The following is a 19,400-nucleotide window of genomic DNA, read 5'->3' on the forward strand; positions in this document are numbered from 1 at the left end:
TCCTGTGATAAGCAGAACACAGATGTAGCGTATTGTAGAGATACACATGGCAAAAAGGATGACTACATCCAGCGCTAAAGGTTCACCATGGTTGTAGGCAAAAATATTCACATGTGGGGTGTTCTTTGCATACAATGGTTTTAATTATCGTTTCATCAGTGCCATTTAATGGTCTCTGCCCTTTACGCTGAGCAGGGCTGTGATTACAGCGTCCACATCAACCCGCCTAAGCCAAAAGGAGAGGTCCTGTCCCACCGCCTCTCCCCACTTCTGCTCAGTAACATCGGCCCGAGCCTTCACTGGCCTCTGCCGTGAGCAGGAGCAGCGAAGCAACGCTTTGCTTGATTAGGGGCTTCATTTAAGGTTGAATCAACCGCTAGTTCCCACTGACGCCAGTGGTTCAAACCAGAGCTTACCTACCACCAGCAAGGAGCCCGACTAAACTAGAAAAGGAAAATTGGCTTTCTCAGACCAAATCCTGCTATTTTTAATTAAAGTCTTAATGGTTTTTTGCCTGTTAAAATCCGCCAAGTCTCAGCAAAGGTCTGCAGGGACCCAAACTAAACAGCCATTGCTCAAGTAAGGTTTTGGGGTTTGGTTTTTTGCCCCCCGAAGATACATAATGTACAACTCAGAGTCCCAGCCATACGGATGCTGAACCTCTTCCCTACGTTCGTTCTGAGATCTGCATTTCGGAAAGGCCAGAGATACTGCCATCTCCTCATACATTCCTAATAATCCCATCTTCACAGTCAAGCCTATATCCACATTTTTAGAAAGTTTTCCCTGTTTACAAACCCTCTAATGCTCTTTTTCTACAGAAGCCTATATGCTCTGTTGGCATAGACAGCACCAGCATTTCCTGCGTTACACACTCTTCTAGAAAAGCAGTAATATTGAGAAAAAGGAGCCAATCAGTCAAGGACTTGATTACATCTTGACTTTCCGGCACCTTTATTTTAACCAGCGGCACTCTATTTTCCTCAATCACGGTCAAGGCAGTCAGACAAATATTTAGCCATGTTTACCTTGGGTATTCATGCGTTTCCATTTTCCGTTCCCCCGTTATTCACAGAAGACATTATTTTGTTGATTTTTGTTTGCAGAGACCCCAAGGCAGCTTTCTGCCCCGCTCCCACCGAACTAAAGCAGCACGGTGGGACGCGCCGTGGGTGCCAGATCCCAAACAAGCAGAAGGAGAAAGAAAACGGTCCTCTGTATCAGCATCGTCTCATTGAGTTTTTCTAGGTTTCATTTCCACAAGGATGGAGTGGCCATGGAAACCATCAACAACCACGTGCATTTTTTTTAGTGGGATGGGAGAGTTACACAGATTATTGGTTGCAAATTTTGATTGTAACAACTTGCCCCTGTTGTCCTTCAACTTGCTTTCAAATGAAGTAACAGCCTCAAATCAATAAAAGGTTATGCTATAGTTAGACTGAAGCGCTCACCTGATGAAATTTTGAGGTCGCTTGCAAGCTACTTCATCAGGCAATATTTTTTTTTAATAATTTCTTTGTTACGTGTATGAAGAGCTTGCTAGATCCTTGTCCGTCTTGCTCTGAGCCCATAAGCTCTGCTTGAGCATTGAGGGTCTCAATTTAGCAATCTCAAGGGATGCTCCAAGTGTCCTCTTCAACCCACAAAGCTTTCCTCCATCTGCATCACCCTCTACAAGAAGGTTTTGCAGATTTATCGACTGCTGCATGAAGAAACACCTCCTTCATTTCTACCACCGCAGAACAGAGCCATCAGGACGGTCATTAGAATATGCACATGGATGACGATGTTCCTCACAAGTATCTGCAGGGACCAGGGAGTATTTAACTCCTTTTTTCTGCTGTGGTAACTTAAGCGTGAGCTTATTTGTAATTGCCTTTAAATGGTCAGCGACCACAACAGAGAAAATCAAAAGGAAAACTCATATCAAAGCCACACCTTTTATTCCAATGCTCGTGCTAGAGCAGCTTCTAGAGTGAGCACCGCTGTGCAGTCATGCCATCATCTACAGAGAAATAATCCCATTTCTCTCTTTTTCTCCCTAATATCTTTTAAAATTAGATTTCGGTAATTCATCTGCATTTTGCGCTCTGATAAAAACTGAAAGAGGTTGAGCTATTTTCCTATTCGATCAGCACTCCTCGTTTCTCACCCTGGAAGAAACTGCTTTTGACTCTTTGAACAGCTGTGATTTGTGGTGGAAAATACAGCGTATGTGCACTGTACATACACATATATTCCACAGGTTCAAAGGCCAGAAAAAGTTTTCCAGTGACATAAGAAGAGGGCACTATTCTACTCCGTTGTCCTAGACATTGCAACCGAGTACTTCATTGTACTCTTGCACATCATTTTTTTCCAAATGCAATTTATTTTCTATTGTGTGGGTTTTTTGGTGGGTTTTTTTTTTTTTTTTTTTACAGTAGACCCCAAAAGCTTTTTTTCCCTCAGAGCATCTGCGAAACCAAAGCCATGTTTTCATGAACATCATTTGCAAAATTAATAGAAGTACAAATCATGTTGAATTTTTGGCCATTTACGATTGATTCAATCATAATTGAATCTGTTTTGTTGCCCCTACAGGCAGCACTTCTCCAACTGTATCCCATAGCTTCTTTGGTAAATATACCTCACAGTGCTAGCTTTAATCAGAAAAGATAATAATAAAATAAAAATAAATCTTTCCTAAGCTAAACAGTTTACTCTTTCCTGTTTATTTCTAATTGCCCCTCAAATCCAGTTTGTGCCTCCAAATCAGGTCAGTATTTATCTGCTGCCGATCACCTTCACTCCAGGCAGAACCTATTGTCAACCTCTACATAATGACAGTCGTCACCTGCAGGACGGAGCAGCGAAAGATTGCATTAGACCTGGTTTCCTTTACCTAAGAGTGATCCTCAGTCTTACTTACGCAGAAGAAAAATACCAAGTATGTGGAAAGCTAATTAATTTTGCATAATTTTCCTGTCCTATTCGCCGTTGCCACACAATTCGGCATAGAAAGAGGACTGTATTCAGAGGCGGTTAATTAAACGCAGGCATCCTAAAAATTTCTGACCCATTCCAATTTCACAATGCGGACCAAGAAGGACGGTTGGCATCTTTGCACGGAGGCTGGCAAAAAACGCCGGGTCTGCCCAAGCCAGCAACAAAACTTTCTCCAAGATTGCCAGAGCTGCTGCTGAAGGAGCGCCACTAGCAACAGAGAGGAATTTTGTTTTTCTTTTGCTGTTCGCGCCTTATTCAAGTCATTAATTGAGGAAAAAAGAGAGGGGGGAAAAACAAAAAAAGAGCGGCAAGCAACCCTCATCACATAAATTTACAGCGGCACTAATGAAATGGCTGCAGACAGGCGTTGTGATCTGTGCTTTCAGCACTGGGAGATCACGCTCCCGAGATGTGCTCCGTGCGCAGCCAGCGAGCTGCAAGAACACAGATTTCAGGCTTGGCATCATCTGCCTGCGGTACTTAGCACATTTCTCTTCGCTTGTATTGCTCAAATAGTTTGGCAGCACCGTTCGTCCATGACCATATAGGCGGTGGGATCACTGAGGTAGCCAAGGCAGAGCCGCCTGGGTTTGGAGGAAGCACGTCACTGGCGCTTGGACCTCCGTAATGCATTAAATTAAATTAAAATTTTGAAGTATCAAGGCTTCTGGAGTACTGTGTCCAGCTCTGGAGCCCCCAGCGTAGGAAAGACATAGACCTGTTGGAGTGGGGCCAGAGGAGGCCACAAAGATGTTCCGAGGGCTGGAGCCCCTCTGCTGGGAGGACAGGCTGGGAGACTTGGGGGGGTTCAGCCTGGAGAAGAGAAGGCGAACAAGGGGAGACCTCAGAGCCCCTTCCAGTGCCTAAAGGGGCTCCAGGAGAGCTGGGGGGGGACTCTTGATCAGGGAGGGAAGCGATGGGATGAGGGAGAAATGTTTTAAACTGGAAGAGCAGAGATTTAGATGAGATATGAGGAAGAAATTCTTGCCTGTGTGGGGGGGTGACCTGGGCTGGGGGGAGGTGTCCCTGCCCAGGGCAGGGGGGTGGAACTCAATGATCTTCAAGATCCCTTCCAACCCAAACCATTCTGTGATTCTAGTGAAATAACTTCCCAAATGCACACTGAGAGACACAGGGAACGTGCTCCCAAGCCAAAGTACAGTTACAGCAAGGAAAACCTAGGACAGGTTAATGAATCACAGAATGGTTTAGGTTGGAAAGGACCTTGAAGATCATCCAGTTCCAACCCCCCTGCCATGGGCAGGGACACCTCCCACCAGCCCAGGTTGCCCAAGGCCACCTCCAGCCTGGCCTTGAACACCTCCAGGGATGGGGCCTCAACAACCTCTCTGGGCAACCCGTTCCAGTGCCTCACCGCCCTCAAAGTAATGAAGTGGTGTGCATACTTGCCTTAGGGCAATTAGTCATATTTATACTATATTTAAATATTTTATACTGCATATACAACACAAACATTACATATTTGCAATATAAAATATTATATACACGTATTTCATACACCTAGCAATACTATATATGGCAACGCTATCTAGAATTCTGGAGACAGGATACACAAGAAGAATCCATTTGACGTAGTTTAGCATTGACGTTATCTACGCAAAAAGAATCTAATATTTTAGGAACCAAATTGAAACAGCATTTGTTGCTTCCCGTCGCTCAAACTGCTCAGATTCATATGTATAACATCTTATATGGATTAGCATGCTAAATCCCAAACAGCGAAGGAACACCAAGTACACAGGATTTAGAAAATGCCAGAGTCGAAAATGCCAACGAAACCTTAATTCAACCCCCTCCTGTGTATTTATAACTACAAAACTTTTAAATCGCGTATTATTTCCTCCAGCTCCCCCAGGCTCTCTGTTGTCTTTCCCCCTTTCCCCTACCTTGAAAGCCCGACATAACTCAACGGAGCTGGGACAGATATTCAGGCGGATAACAAGTCCCTCCCTGACACACTGGGCAAAGCAATCTCCTCCTTTGAAAAAGGATTAGTAGTTTGAGGGGGTGGGGTGGGGGGGGTGGAATTAGAAAAAAATAAGCAGCAGGCAATGAATAACTTCAGATCAAATGGATAAGTCATCAAAATCATAAGCAACTGGAAATGGTTTCAAAAGAGACAAGGTCAATCAACCTTAATTATACTTATTGTTACGCAAACTGATTTGAGATAGAAATCTTTCAAGGATAAATGCTTTACATTTGAATGACACAGAGAATAGCCCTGAAAGAGGAAAAACACTACCTGAAAGTGAACCAACTTCAAGATGGAGAAGAAATCCCAATATTTTGACCCAAAGAGAAAAAAAAAAAAGGAAAAGAAGGAAAAGAGAAGGAGACGCCAGCCCAGAGTCCCTGAGCGCTGCCCATGCCCACTACTAGCTCATCTTTGGCTACGCCAGGAACGCAGACCTTGGACTGACCTTCCTCTTCCTCCAGATGTTTCAAACTCCTCAAGCTCGGCCATCCTTCTGCCTGCTCGCCGGTTTCCCTTTTCTCAGCATCTACTCTCCCACCTCACACCAGAAGTACTCATTTCCTCCTGCTGAGCTCTTGGAAAGCTCTTCCAAAGGCACGGTCAGAGCTGGAGGCTACTGATAGGAGGTCCACCCACTGCCACCCCACAAGCATCTCCAGTGGTTCCTCCTTGCTTTCATATACACAACCTCTCGAATAAAAGGTGCCAGGCTTCAACTGGGAGCACGGCAGGGAAAAATGCCCTCTTTGCTCCATCAGTGAAGTGCCACTCTTCTGATTTTTCCCCCCTCCTAATCAAGAAGACAAAGCAAAGGTGCTTAACAGTGGGCAACCACGTGTCCTACAGGCACTCTGCTACCCTACAGGGGGACAAAGCACCTATGCGTTTACTATGCGGAGTCATATCTTGAGAAATTACACTCGTGGTTGGGCGTTTTGGGGTTTTTGCTTGGTTTTTCTTCTCTGTGACCATAAATTTCCCTTTTTATTCTCTCACCTGTGATGTAGCTCCTGGCAATTTCACAGGATCACAGAATGGTCTAGGTTGGAAGGGACCTTTTAAGATTATCGAGTCCAACCATCAACCTAACACTGCCAAGTCCACCACTAAACCACGTCCCTCAGCACCACGTTTACCCGTCTTTTAAATACCTCCTGGGATGGTGACTCCACCACTGCCCTGGGCAGCCTCTTCCAGTGCTTGATAACCTGCTCGGTGAAGAAATTTTCCTAATATCCAATCTAAACCTCCCCTGGTGCAATTTGAGGCCGTTTCCTCTTGTCCTATTGGTTATTACTTGGGAGAAGAGATTGACTGCCACCTCTCTACACCCTCCTTTCAGGGAGCTGTAGAGAGCGAAAAGGTCTCCCCTCACCCTCCTTTTGATTCACTTCTTACAGACTCTCCATCCTCCTCCCTTAAGGATTTAATTTCATTTAACAAATGGAGTTAATCCACACAGCCTAAAAATACTGACAACATTACTACCTTCCAGATAACCACGGGGTGAGACACCAGACACACACTGGCCATGTAATATTAAGAGTGCCGCGACCCAGAGGGCTCTTTATAATACCTCAAAGTCCTCAGAGATACTAGTTCCTCCATTCCCATGAGAAAAATAGTCTAAAATTCTCAGACCTGAAGCTGGGGAAGATGTTCTTCCCTCTCCTCCCAAATTTCCCAGCGGGGCAGCTATGCCCCTGTGATACCTTCCAGTTTGGGGACTGGCAGAGGGGACAGGACCCTCAGCATTGACAGTAGTGTCATATACGTGGACAGCAGCTCAGTTGCTCTAAGTTATTCTGTGGGTGTTTCGATGCATTTTAGTTGCCTTAAAAAAAAAAAAAGCAATAATAAATCAATACTTTATCTCCTTCTGTTACAAACTGCCCACATTACAATGAAGTGCCATAACGCTGAGGCTAAATATTCTTAGAAAAGAATTGTTTACTACCAAAAATCAATTTATTTTTGTGATATATAGCTGATACGTATTAAGGGTGCCCAATAAAAAAAAAAAGACTTTTTTTAACTATAAGAGAATCAGAAAGTCTGTAAGGAGAAAAGACAATCATAAATCATTTCATAGCCTTCAGTGCGGGGAAAGAGAGGTCCAAGGCTCTTATATTTTCCCAAAGTTTTTCAGGTTTATTAAAAAAAAAAAAAAAAGGACTTTTAATCTTGGCTATTAATCTCCTACAGCAAGTCTTCCAATTTCCAAACAAATTCCCCTCTTTCACCCCAGGAAATGAAAATTATTCAGCTGTTTCGTGAAAGCGCACAAGATGACACTGCTACTGTTTTCCAAAGGAGATTTGCGTTCACCCAAAGCAAAGGTATTTATACAATAAACACCAATCCAGGTATTAAATCCCAAGATCCGCAGCGCTCGGATGGGGGTAAGGCTCGCAGCTACGTTTAAGTAGCACCCTGGCAGCTGTTATCTTTTCCAACTACGTTAATCCTCCAATATTTAAACGTAAATGCGTTGATTTTCTTTACCAAAATACGGTACTACTTTGCCACTGGTTCAACGCTGTCACGCGACAGAGCTGCGAGCGCACACACACCCCGGAGGCACCGGGGATTTTTGGGAAGGAGCAGCCCAGGGCACGATGATCGAAGAGTCAGGGGGAGGTCAAGAAGGACTTTTTCAACCGAAGAAAAAGATGAGAAAGCAGGTGCTAAGGAAGAAAAATTAGGAAAACACTGGGGACAGTATTAAAAATGTCATTATTAAACTGCTAGGCTTTAGGTATGTGTTGCCTCTCACATCCCAGACACAGAGCAAACATGGGATGATATGCACCACCCTATAAAACAAACAAACAAACAAACAGTTGTTTCCCATAGAGAATAACTGATTGTCCTGGTTTGAGTGACACAGGACTGATTTCTCTTCTAATGCTCGGGAAAACTGCACTTTTAGAAGACTCTGGTGTCTGAATTTGTGAAAATATTTCCTTTATAGCCAGCGATGGTGTGTGGGTTTCAAGGTCTTGGCGTTTTCAAGTTTTATTTCATACATGAACGGCACATTCACTATAAATTAGGAAAAGTTTGCTGAGAAGGTCGGTCTCTCTCCTGTGATGGATCCCATCCTGAGAATTCCTCGCCCCTTCCCTTCCTCCCGAAGCCACAGCGCTCACAGTGTCCCACATTTGCTGTCCCCTGCTGGGAGTGCACGGCTTCTACGGATAGAATGGGCTGAGGATAATCCTCATATATTTTATATTGGTATTGGTATCAATACTGGTTCTTTAGTGCTATTAATGTTAATTTAGTCTCATCCTATTAAACCTGTTTATATTTCAGCCCTCGGGTTTCCTTGTTTTTCCCCCATTGCCCTTCCTGGGTGGGGAGGGTTTATCCAGCGATAGAATAATTGTCTAAATGACAATAAATTGTTGTGGGTTCCTCAAACCATAACACTGATGAATTTGGGTCCTTCATCCCTTGCACAGCATGAGCACCGGTAACCCTCCCCTCTGCCAATAGCTCCATTTATGCGAAGCAGAGGCTGAGCTGACTATATTTTACCTCAACACCCACTAATTTAAATCTTTCTTCTCATCCTACCCCGTATACTTGGGAGGAATCTCGCAGGAACGTTGCATCAAACGGGTTTTTGGGCAAGCAACTGCCAATGATTTGTGAGGACTATCCCACAGACAGACAAACCTCATCTCCCTAAGACCGCGAGCCCAAGTAAAACAAGAATTAAGTCTCGAGCTGCAGAACCATATTGTTGGTCATCTCACGCGTTACGTTCAGGAGGCACAAGGATAAACGACGCAGAGATGGCGTTACAACCAAACTAAATCAACCCCTGTGCCGGAAGGGATGCTCAACCGTGGTTTTCACCGCGGTCGTTAACATCTCTCAAACCATTGGGTAAAATATTAACAAGCATAAGTGTTGAGAAATACCAATATAATTTTTAAAATGCAATGGAAGGAGACAGAGGGGTCAGGTTTGCTGGGAAAAGCTGTGCCAGGGTCCAGCAGCGGTTCCCAAATCCCAGGGCTATAGCTACAACTTAAAGGTGCTTTGAGATTGGCTTCAACCGCAATGACCTACAGCCGGAGAAACCTCCATCCCCGGAATAACGTCCTGGAAATGGGGTGAATTATGGCCCTAGAAAGCTCATTCCTGGGAGATTTCTTGGAAAAAAACCCACATACACAGCATATCAGTAATTTGGGTTTGAATGTGCTAAAATTGAACTCAATAGACTTGTTTTACTCTCGCGTATATAAATTATGAGCAATTTCATTGATGGAAGTGATCTTACACAAGTCAGAAGCCACCCAGAAATACCCCCGGGTTTTGTTAATTCTTGAGTTATCCAAGGAACTTGTAATATTTCCATCAATTATAGAAATGAAATGATGTTACCAAACACTGACCTTTTCTTCCTCCCCACTGTCTTTATAATGCCATTTCCAAGTTCGAGTTGGATAATGGGCAATTAAACCAGCTTTTTTTTTTCCTTGCGTCTGGATTTTAGTTAACAGTTTTTAGAAATTATTTAAAGAATGTAGGACAGACGCGTTGCATTATTCACAGCACTGTATCAAAAGAAAAACTGTATGAAATTTTGACATGAAGAAAGAGAATTCTTTTTTTCCCCCGTCTCAAACTGTGCCAAATCAGTCACTTTTATCCAATCCTTGTTACCGCACCAGAGAGGATAAAATAAAGTTATCGCTGCTTAGTTTCAATGGGTTACATATTGTTAAATACAAAATGCATAATATCATAGCAGAGAGATTTATTTTTTTTTTTTAGTTTATGTAAACCGTGGTATGGTAAATCAAAGACAAACCCAGAGGGAATAACAAGGGTGATTTCAAGTAGGAAATTGGAAGTCGTATCCCAGTACAGACTGGGAGACCAGCCTCCCTTGCCATAGCACCCACCCTAAGGGTACAGAGTTATCCCCACAGGTGCTGCTTCTGTGCTTCATTTCTTCACTGATGTTCATTATACATTGTTTTTTTTCCCCCGCCATGAAAATTTAAGCATCCCTGGAAAAGTTTTATTGACTTTATTCTTTTCTTTAACTCTTGATAAGGAGCTTAACGCTGGTTACACGATGCAAGCAAATAAACTATCTGTTTCTGGATAGGCATGCGGTTTTGAGATAGGGAAATTTAATTCCTAGCATATCGAGTTAATATGCCTCTTTTCTCTAAATCAGAACACTTCTCCAGCAGTAAAGGAAATAAAGCTTATCTATGAATATGCAATTATTCTGTATGACAAACAGCTGATTTGTTTGGATTACAGAATTTATCCGTATACTAAATAAAAAGGCAAAGAAATAACAATGTCCTATCAATGCTCTGGAGAAAAAAAAATAAATAAATCAACTTAAATGTCAGCAATGCTGTTTCTTAAAAAAAAAAATAAAAAAAATCGATGGCAGAGGTGGTACACATGAACATTTTTCTATAAATGTAGTTATTAGGGTTGCTCATCATGGCAAGGCACATATGAGAAAAACCAACGAGGAACGAAATAAAATACTGTTGTACGGAATGATTTCCTGCAGTTAAATCATACAGGGCTGTGTCTTGAAATGTTTTATTAACAGTTTCTGTAATATTTAATCACATGCCATTCTGCAGGCCCAGAAAAGAGCGTTAGGTGAATAAACCATGCGGACAGACTGCCTGCAATGCAAGGCAAATATTTTGTCTGTTTTACACTTTCATTTACAGGGAAAGGTTGGGAGTTTGGGTTTTTTTTTTGGGGGTGGGGTGGGGTTGGTGTTTGGTTGGTTGTGGAGTTTTGTGTGTTGTTGGGGGGGTTGTTTCTGGTTTGGTTTTTATTATTTTTTTAATAAAGACTTATTAAAAACCTGATGCTAATGAGATACTAGCTACAGTTAAGTGAAGCACAACTCCATCCGGACCATCAAATATCTCAACGTGTAATAATCCATCACCCCTCTTCGCTCTTAACTCTTACGGGAGCAGCTTTCCCACAACACCTCTTTCAGGGCATGCCACTGCCCTGTAAAAAAAAAAAAAAAAGCATCCCACCAAATTTGAAAGGAGATGATCTTTTCACATTCCCCCTTTGCCACCACTGAAACAGGGAATGGAGGAGGCGGTTTTCCTTCCGCACGCTGCAGGAAACGATTGTTTCACTCTCCAGTTGCGCAGAAATCCAATTAAAAATACCTAAGCCCTGTTCAAAACTAGATTCATTTTTCACACAGCTCCTCCCGCCGTCTTGACGTGCTGGAACAGTCAACCGTAAATGGGAGCGAAATTGTGAAGCTCTTCATTCGGAAACAGGAGCCTGGATATTGCCACCAGAAGGCTCCCAGACCCTGAACTCATTAGCTCTCAAAATTAAAAGCACTTACCTCCTCAAGGACATCTGCAAGCTTACTAAGTATCTCCTCAGGAAGGCTCTGGAATGTGGGAACGCTGCAATACAAGAGAAACCTCGATTAATGGATCCCTCTATACAGGTCATAAATCGAACTGCATTTCTCACATCTATCTTCCAGAGATATTTTGCCCTCATCGTCTGGGCCCGAACAAGCATTCACCAGAAAAGCAGCACATATAATGGAAACCTATCTCCTTCTAGCAGCCGAGATGTATTTCGTGATGATGGGAGACCACTTGCGGTAAACATCTGGAGAACCACTCGTAAAGCTGGTAATCAGCTAAGACTCAATTAAGGATTGAGTGCTCAGTCACACGTATGACTCCGCAATTTTTTTCCCCCAGCCTGCTTCCATCCCACCAGAAGTAAGTAAATAAATAAAAAGGGCAGAAAAGATCAACTCCAAGCAGCAACAGATAAAAGATGGACTGAAGCCACGCAGAGACATGAAAAATGCAGAGCACGAAGCTGCGAAGGGTACGGGGTCAGCAACAAACCAGCACTGAAGGACTGCTAGAAGTATCGGAAACTTCACTGGGAGCTTTACATCCAAGTTATTTTGTTTGGTTTTGTCAAAAAGGCACCTTCTCCTCTTGTTTGGAAACATCTCCCTCAGCAAAGGTCTCGTAGGCCAGGCTGGACCTGCCGGTCAAGGTAAGAGGGCAATGCAGCAATAAAGAGCCCACGGTCCACAGGACTGAGATGTAATCCAGTCTGGGGCAGGATGAGGGATGTGCAGTTGGGTGTCCAAATCTCCTGCAAGTACCCTGACCTTGAAGCTGTACCTCCACTACCTTAACAGGCTGCCCAGCAAGGTTGTGGAGTCTCCCTCCTCGGAGATACTCAAAAGCCATCTGGACATGGCCCTTGGCAACCAGCTCTAGGTGGCCCTGCTTGAGAAGAGGGATTGCACCAGATGACCTCCAGAGGTCCCCACCAATCTCAATCGGTCTGCGGTTCTGCAATACCGCGGTCTCTCATTCTCTCTTTTCCATAAAAACCTGATGTTCATCAATATTCCCAAGTGATGCTAAATGAAACACATAGACACGATGTACGTTCCAGAGGCAGGAAAGCAGGGTTGTACCTGCTTTAATTAAAAGCACCTGTCATCAGTAGACTGATTAGCAACGCATCTACATGCGATATTAGTGCAAGGCGAGCTCTGAGCCGACGGAGCTCTACCGAGGCTATTCCCGAGATCAGCTCGCTCACAAGTTGCTTTATCACAGTCCATTACAGGGTCTAAACGCAGTTCTATGCTCCTAATATTAACCTGAGACCCCCAACGCATTGCTCTGATTTCAGGAACGTTGATGATCAGGCACAGAGCGCTGAGGGAAAGGGCTGTTGGGAGGACTTCCCCACAGAGAGGTGAACATAACCCCAAATAAATCAGGTTTTTCCTTTCACACCGGGTTTCACTTCTTACTTTGGATCACATAACTACACAAAAGTTATTCTCCACGTTACGAGGAGCTAAAAAAACCCAAACCAAAACTCATAACATGTTTTTTGGAATCCTGAACTCTGGAGAGCGGAGTCCTGGCATGTGCCTTTGGGGTAATCACCACACCTACATATCGCGAGCCCTGAACACCTTCTGGATGGACAGTTTGGTGGCTCCTTCTGCGCCCGGAGGAACCCCACCCACAAAAGCAATGGGAGGTCTGAAGACCCCGCAGAGGGCTCAAGAGCAAAACCCAGTAGTTGCCTGGGGCCAAGCATCAAGCCCCAGGTGAACTTCATTTGAGCACAATTAAAGCAGGATTTGCTTTTATTAACTTAAACATATGCTATGCTGCAGTGGAATTAGGAAGTTTGGAAGCCTTCATTATTTGTTCAAAAAAATGTAAATAACTTCAGCAGAACGTATTAAATGATAGAACTGGCCAAGTGCAGAAAAATACAATTGCTCATGTTCTCAATAACATCTTTTTTTTTTCCCCCTCCTTAGGAAGCACTCTTTTTCACTGGAAACACATGAGCCCACAACGTAACAAGCGCAAACAGAAACAACCAAAAAGGAATTACACAATGTCTGGGCCTGAGTATAAAATGAAAGTTCATTATACCAACTCTAGCATTCCCAAATGAGGAATAAACTGATGGAAGATGATAATACTCCCAGACATCTGGACAAATTTTACTGTGGTTGCACCATTACACTCCCCAATCAGGGGAGAATGCATCACAGCATATTTTTTACAGATAATTATGTCTGCGCAATCCAAGGGAGGGGAGCAGAAGACATCTATTACAGACCAAACATGTGAGAAACAAGGAAACAGCATACGAGCTCTGAATTATAAATCTTACTATTGAAAACTTAGGATATTAAGTAAACAAAGAAAATTTCCTAAGAGAAATGCTCGCAACTTTAACACAGCAATAGAGCACATAATGAGAAAACTAACTTGTTGACAAAACAAACTCCAGCTACATCGCATCACAGAATTACACAATTAATATCCCAGATTTATCATGGTTTATGATGGGCCAGCGTCCGTCTAAACAGCGAAAAGTGACAATGCGGCTAAATTATATTTGAGTCTCATAAGAAGAGGTCTTACATGACTGCCCATCCCTTCGGTACCCAAAAAACCTGTACTGAACAAATGCCTTTATAAAATAGCAGAGAGAGCATTTATTGGGCTGTTAAAAAGACATCACCAATTCAGGCCAACAGAGCTGCTGATAAGACCGATAGAAGAACAAGATTTGCAAACACGCTCAAGTGTGTAAGACAGTATCGAACGCTTGGCTTGATTCTCAATAAAAATAGATCCCCCCACCCTCTCCATGACAACATTAAAACAGATTAATAACCGAGATTCTTGCTTGCCTCCAAAAATCCGCCTGTAGTTAGAGTTCTGCATAGAAAAATCCCTGTTTTGGAGATTATTGCCACGTGGGTATTTGCAGTCAAAGGAAAACGGAGCCTGAGCTGTAAAGGGAGAGCTTAGAGGAAAACAGCAAAGCTGCAAGTGGGAAAACACATGCAAGGAAGACAAACAGGAGCAGAGGACTCAAAGGAAATCTGAACACGTTGCAGCACAGCAAGAGGCAAGAACAATCATATTCCATTTTCTACAGTTTTGTGAGATTTGTGAAGAGGTCTGAAAACATACAGAAGAGAACATTCGGCACTTGAGTTTGGATGTATTCATTACCTATGATAGATGAAATCACAGCAAATGCAGCTCCATCTCATCAAGAAATGACTTTCTCTGTGCCCAACAGAGCAGGATCAAATAAATCCAGGCTTTCCCAACAAGCTCTTCTCCAACTGCTTCTTAAAACCCACCAATAACAAAGGCTTTAAAACATCCACGTCATCTACTCTACATAATAACCATTCCTACAGCTACAAAAAAAAAAAAAATTCCAGTATCTCATGTTGAAGTATCTCCACAAAGTTTAAAACTCACAAGTCTTCTCCCTACCTGCAGTGCGCACATGAAGGACTTCATTCCACTTTTCTCCACAACCATCTCCCACTGTGCACAGGAACTACGACAACTATAAACCAAGCGCTAGCAGCTCACTCTCCCAGTGAGCTGTTTCCTACAACGCTGGTTGCCCAGTCCTCTTGTGGACTTTCTCCAGCTGCTTCTCATTCCATATAACGAGAAGCAATTTCTCCACCTGCACTGAATATGCTATTGAGAAGTTGCCTCGAAAGGGAAAGATGCGCGCTCCAACACACCCATGCTAAGGTGGGAATCAAAACCCCATCTTGTTCGTCCTGAGAGAATGCCTTGATCGCTCCTGAGCCAGGGAGAAGATGAGCAGGGCTTTCTAATCCTTTAAGCATATTTTGAGAGAAACTGCTAAAGCACTCGATTGCAGAAGAGGCTCCAGCTCTGCTACAGCTTCCCCCATGAAGCAAACAGCTGAACGGTGATCAGCACTACACCACCTGACACCTCTAACACTGATTAGTCAAAAAACCCCCATCTATATGTGATAAGGTTACAGAACAAAGCTAGATATGGAAAAGAGTTGCTTTCCCAACTGATGTTCTACTCACTTGCAGCCCCCCCTTGCTCCTCAAAGTTATTTACGGTGATATGGGTGTTAAAAAATATGCCTACCAAACTATTTATGCCTATTTTGAAAGGCTGAGGGACTGGGGTCTTTTTAGTCTGGAGAAGAGAAGACTGAGGGGGGATCTTATCAATGCTGATAAATCCTCCAAGGGAGGGTGCCAGGGGGATGGGAACAGTCTGTTTCCAGTGGTGCCCAGTGATGGGACAAGCCAGAGCAGGCACAAACTTGACCACAGGAAGTTCCATCTAAACCTGAGGAGGAACTTCTCTCCTGTGAGGGTGGCAGAGCAGTGGCACAGGCTGCCCAGAGAGGTGGGGGAGTCTCCCCCTCTGGAGCCATCCCAAACCCGCCTGGACGCCGTCCTGTGCCACTGCTGGAGGTGCCCCTGCTCTGGCGGTGGGCGGACTGGGGGAGCTCCAGAGGCCCCTTCCGACCCTCACCAGTCTGGGATTATGTGATTTTATAGGCCCCCTTTGCCAAACTACAGTCCAAGACCCACATGAAGATCCAGGCCACCCCACAAGGCAAACCACATCCCTAGCTTAAGGAAATCATGTTTTAACTGCAAATCCCAATAAACCCATTTATTTCTTTTTTTTTTTTAATCAACCCATCAACACCACAACGCTTTATCACAAAAGATCTGTGACTGCCATTGCAGGTTACAGCATGAGGTGCAACCTCCAACATTCTCCAGCCTCCCTGCCCCAAGCCTTGTTAGAGTCTCCTTCGAGCATGACAAGGAGAAGAAGCTGCACTGGTGGAAGAGCTGCTCACACTGGTGAGGCGAGGTGACATTTTGCTGGCTATACTCCAGGCTGTTTGGCTACGGGCTATTTTGTAGGGGATGACAGTCCCCATATCCAGTGAGGGCGCCGTGGGGAATCGTTCGCCGTCTGCAGAAACAGCAGAGCAGCCATTCCGGTTGGCTCCGAAAGCTGCACATTTTCACAGAGAGGCTCAACGCATCGAACAGAGGCTGCCAAAATAGAGGAAAACAGCTGCGCCAAAATGTCCACGTTGAAGCTCCGTCCTGTCACAAAAGCAAAGACGTGCCCAACCTGAAGGAGGCATGAAAGGTCAAGCGTCATCCCTGGTGATCTGCAGTCACCGAGCTGCTCTCAACTTTTAGGTAGAAGTGACATCCCTCATAAGCGACGCGTTGATTCATCCTTTTGATTGATCCCATGGGATTACTCTTGTACTAAACCAGCCAAATAATCCTGGCTGCAACCCAAGGGGTTGATTTTACCCTAAAAAAATCCTCAGTGGCAGAGATGCCAGCACTCCAACAGGACATTTATCTTCTGACACATATGAAAACTTCACCGGGGCCTTGGCCGTCTTCTTTCTTCAGCCCAACACAAAAGCAGTGATTCACCGTCTAAATGCATTTCAAGATGCATTCCCCTAAACTTTTGAAGGGTGTTCATTGAAAGCGTTCATCCGGCTTTGCAGTCGGCAGCAGACAGTCCTCGTGGGTTAACTCGGAAACAAACCCTTTATCTTTTATTATTGGCTGGCAGCGTAACAAATGCACTTGTTGCCGCTGTTCTCTGCCTTGGGCCAGATGGGTAAGCATAGTTTAAAAATCAAAACAGATCAGTAAAACGAAATGAAGTCTGTCTGCATTCCCTGAAACTCTTCTTTTTTTTTTTTTGCACCCAACTGGAATGAAGGTTGAAAAACGCGAACATCCCTGCTTACCACATTCCGGATGCACCTGCAGTGGAGAGCTCCGAGAGAACTGGGGTTAAATTTTACCTAGCGGAAGCTGAGGATTGATTCAGGATACTCACAAAACCTGATGTTCTGAGCAACTCAAGCTGGAAATGCTACATATAGGCAGCCACCCACTGGCTGTCAAGTTGTGTCAGTTAGGGACTGCTGGCTCCATCGGAATCACGGCCTTGAAAAAAAGAACTAAGGAATGTTTTTCCAGCCTTATTCGTGAAAGTTTACAAAACTTTACTCTGCAATCTTTCACCTTGTCTTCTCTGCCGCCTTAAACTGGGACGTGTTGTACCAGAGAATCCCACATAGTCCCACCTTTCCCGTGATGATGTATGTCCTGAGATCTGGTTGGTATCTGTTAAAGTGGGATCTTGTAGAAGAGAGTTTCAGAAGGAAAAAATAAAAAATCTCTATTGCTCCTATGCCACATGTATATTTTAGGGGACAGCTGCTGTCCCTGTCATGTAGATTAATACAGCCATACAGAGCAAAAAAAAAAATAATGCTGATTATGGAATAAATCCTAATCCAAGCAAGGAAGACAGAGAGCAGAAGCGCAAGGCAAGGCCCGGCTCTACGTTTTGCATCAACCCATGCGTGGGATTTCATTCCAGTACTTCAAAAATACATCTCCCCCTGGTAAGCGAGTCACACGCTGTGTCTCAGATCATCAGCAAAACCATCTCCCTTGGTGCTGGGAGATGCCACGGGGATTATGGGGTGTCGGAAGTGCCTGACAATGCCAGAGCGCTGAGATCACTCAGCGACCGGACTGTGTTATCAGCTCGCTGGGGAGAAAACGCCAAAATTTTTGAGGAGGTGGTAGGACAGAGAGTCTCTTTTGAACGATGAGAACAACTGCAAGTAGCGCCTGTGGCCAACACAGCTGCTGGATGCCTCTGTGCAAGAGCCAGAGAGTTGTATATTCATTTTGTGTTGCAAACTGTTGCATCCAAACGCAATTCCTCTTGTCCATCAGATTAACAGGTATTGTTTGGAGGGGAAACTGTTGGGTTTTTTTCATAGGTAGTACCCACCGCAACAGAAGCGGCAGAAAATAAGTTCAGAAAAGGTGTATTTAGTCCTCCAGAAACTCAATCCTTCTCCTGTTACAAATGTAATTGGTGAGACGAGGCTCGTTTTCCTGAAGCCGTTTCCTGCGTGTTTCACTTAGCATTAAGAATATTAGAGAAAAGGAGAAAAGGAGATAGAGAGCAACAGGCCCTCACGCTGGCATTAATTACACTTACGTCTGGCCTGGAAAGCAGCTCACACAAAGCAACTCTTCAGAAGAGAGGATAGATTTGCTCCGCGGGTGCCGCAGATGACTTGTCTGCTGCGCTAAAGCCACAAAAGCACTACAATCATTTGCAATTGTTAATCTGGGAGAGGAGAGAAAATGTTAGAGCGGCAGTTTGAAAGCTCTGCCACACACAAGACAATACCTTATTCTGGTAAATAAACTCCGGAAAGGGGTTTGTAGGTAATTTTTTTCTCCCGGACATCTGGGAGACGTATACCAGGAGGTATACCAAGAGGTACTACACATACGAAAACAACAGAGATGCAGAAAGCGAACAAACTGATTTTTTTCCTTGTGAGCAAAAAACTGAAGTCAAGGAGGGGCGAAGGGTTGCATTTTTTTCCTCTCGTGATCAAAGGATAATAAGGATGCTAACGGATGAAGTGGTCTGTTGACACCATGAGGCCAAAACTCTGATTTCCCTGCAGGGAACGCACATGGGGCATGCGAAACGGTCGGAAAAAGATGTGGCTGAACACTTTATTTCGGTCCAGGCTCTGTTTATGTTCAATAGGCTGCTCAGGTACTCAGGAGTATTATTTCCCCTCGCTTCTGTCAATGCCTGTCATTCCCTGACAGGGGTTCATTATCAGAGACAGCCCTCCCACCGCATCTCATTTGGCAGTCACTGGGGACATTGTACAATTTGAAGAAGAAATTAAATCGTTGCTGTCACGATGAGAGGGAAGGAGAGAAATTAGCAGGTATGTAAACCCCTTCACCCATTTCACATGCATTCACTCAACATTATTCATCTTGAAAAGGACAATTGCTCCCAAAAAGCTACAGATGCTCAACAGCAGCAACTACTTTGGAAGCATGACTAAACTTCAAGCAGGGACAGATTTGGTTACTCGTCTCAAGGCAGAGGATTCACGCCGCCCAGCAGCGCTGCTCTCGTGCCAGCAC

At 44.2% G+C, this 19,400-nt stretch overlaps 1 protein-coding gene across 1 annotated transcript in view; it reads right to left on the minus strand.

The window, feature by feature from the left end:
- Positions 1 to 19,400, minus strand: part of PRKG1 (protein kinase, cGMP-dependent, type I) — a 517,290-nt gene that overhangs the window by 150,268 nt on the left and 347,622 nt on the right. Inside the window, exon 6 of the mRNA XM_009881637.1 lies at positions 11,373 to 11,436. Within this exon, the coding sequence (XP_009879939.1) occupies positions 11,373 to 11,436 (64 nt within the window). The remainder of the gene's footprint in view (positions 1 to 11,372; positions 11,437 to 19,400) is intronic.

Source organism: Charadrius vociferus, unplaced genomic scaffold (genome assembly GCF_000708025.1).
Source record: "Charadrius vociferus isolate BGI_N301 unplaced genomic scaffold, ASM70802v2 scaffold390, whole genome shotgun sequence".
Taxonomy (NCBI): Eukaryota; Metazoa; Chordata; class Aves; order Charadriiformes; family Charadriidae; genus Charadrius; species Charadrius vociferus.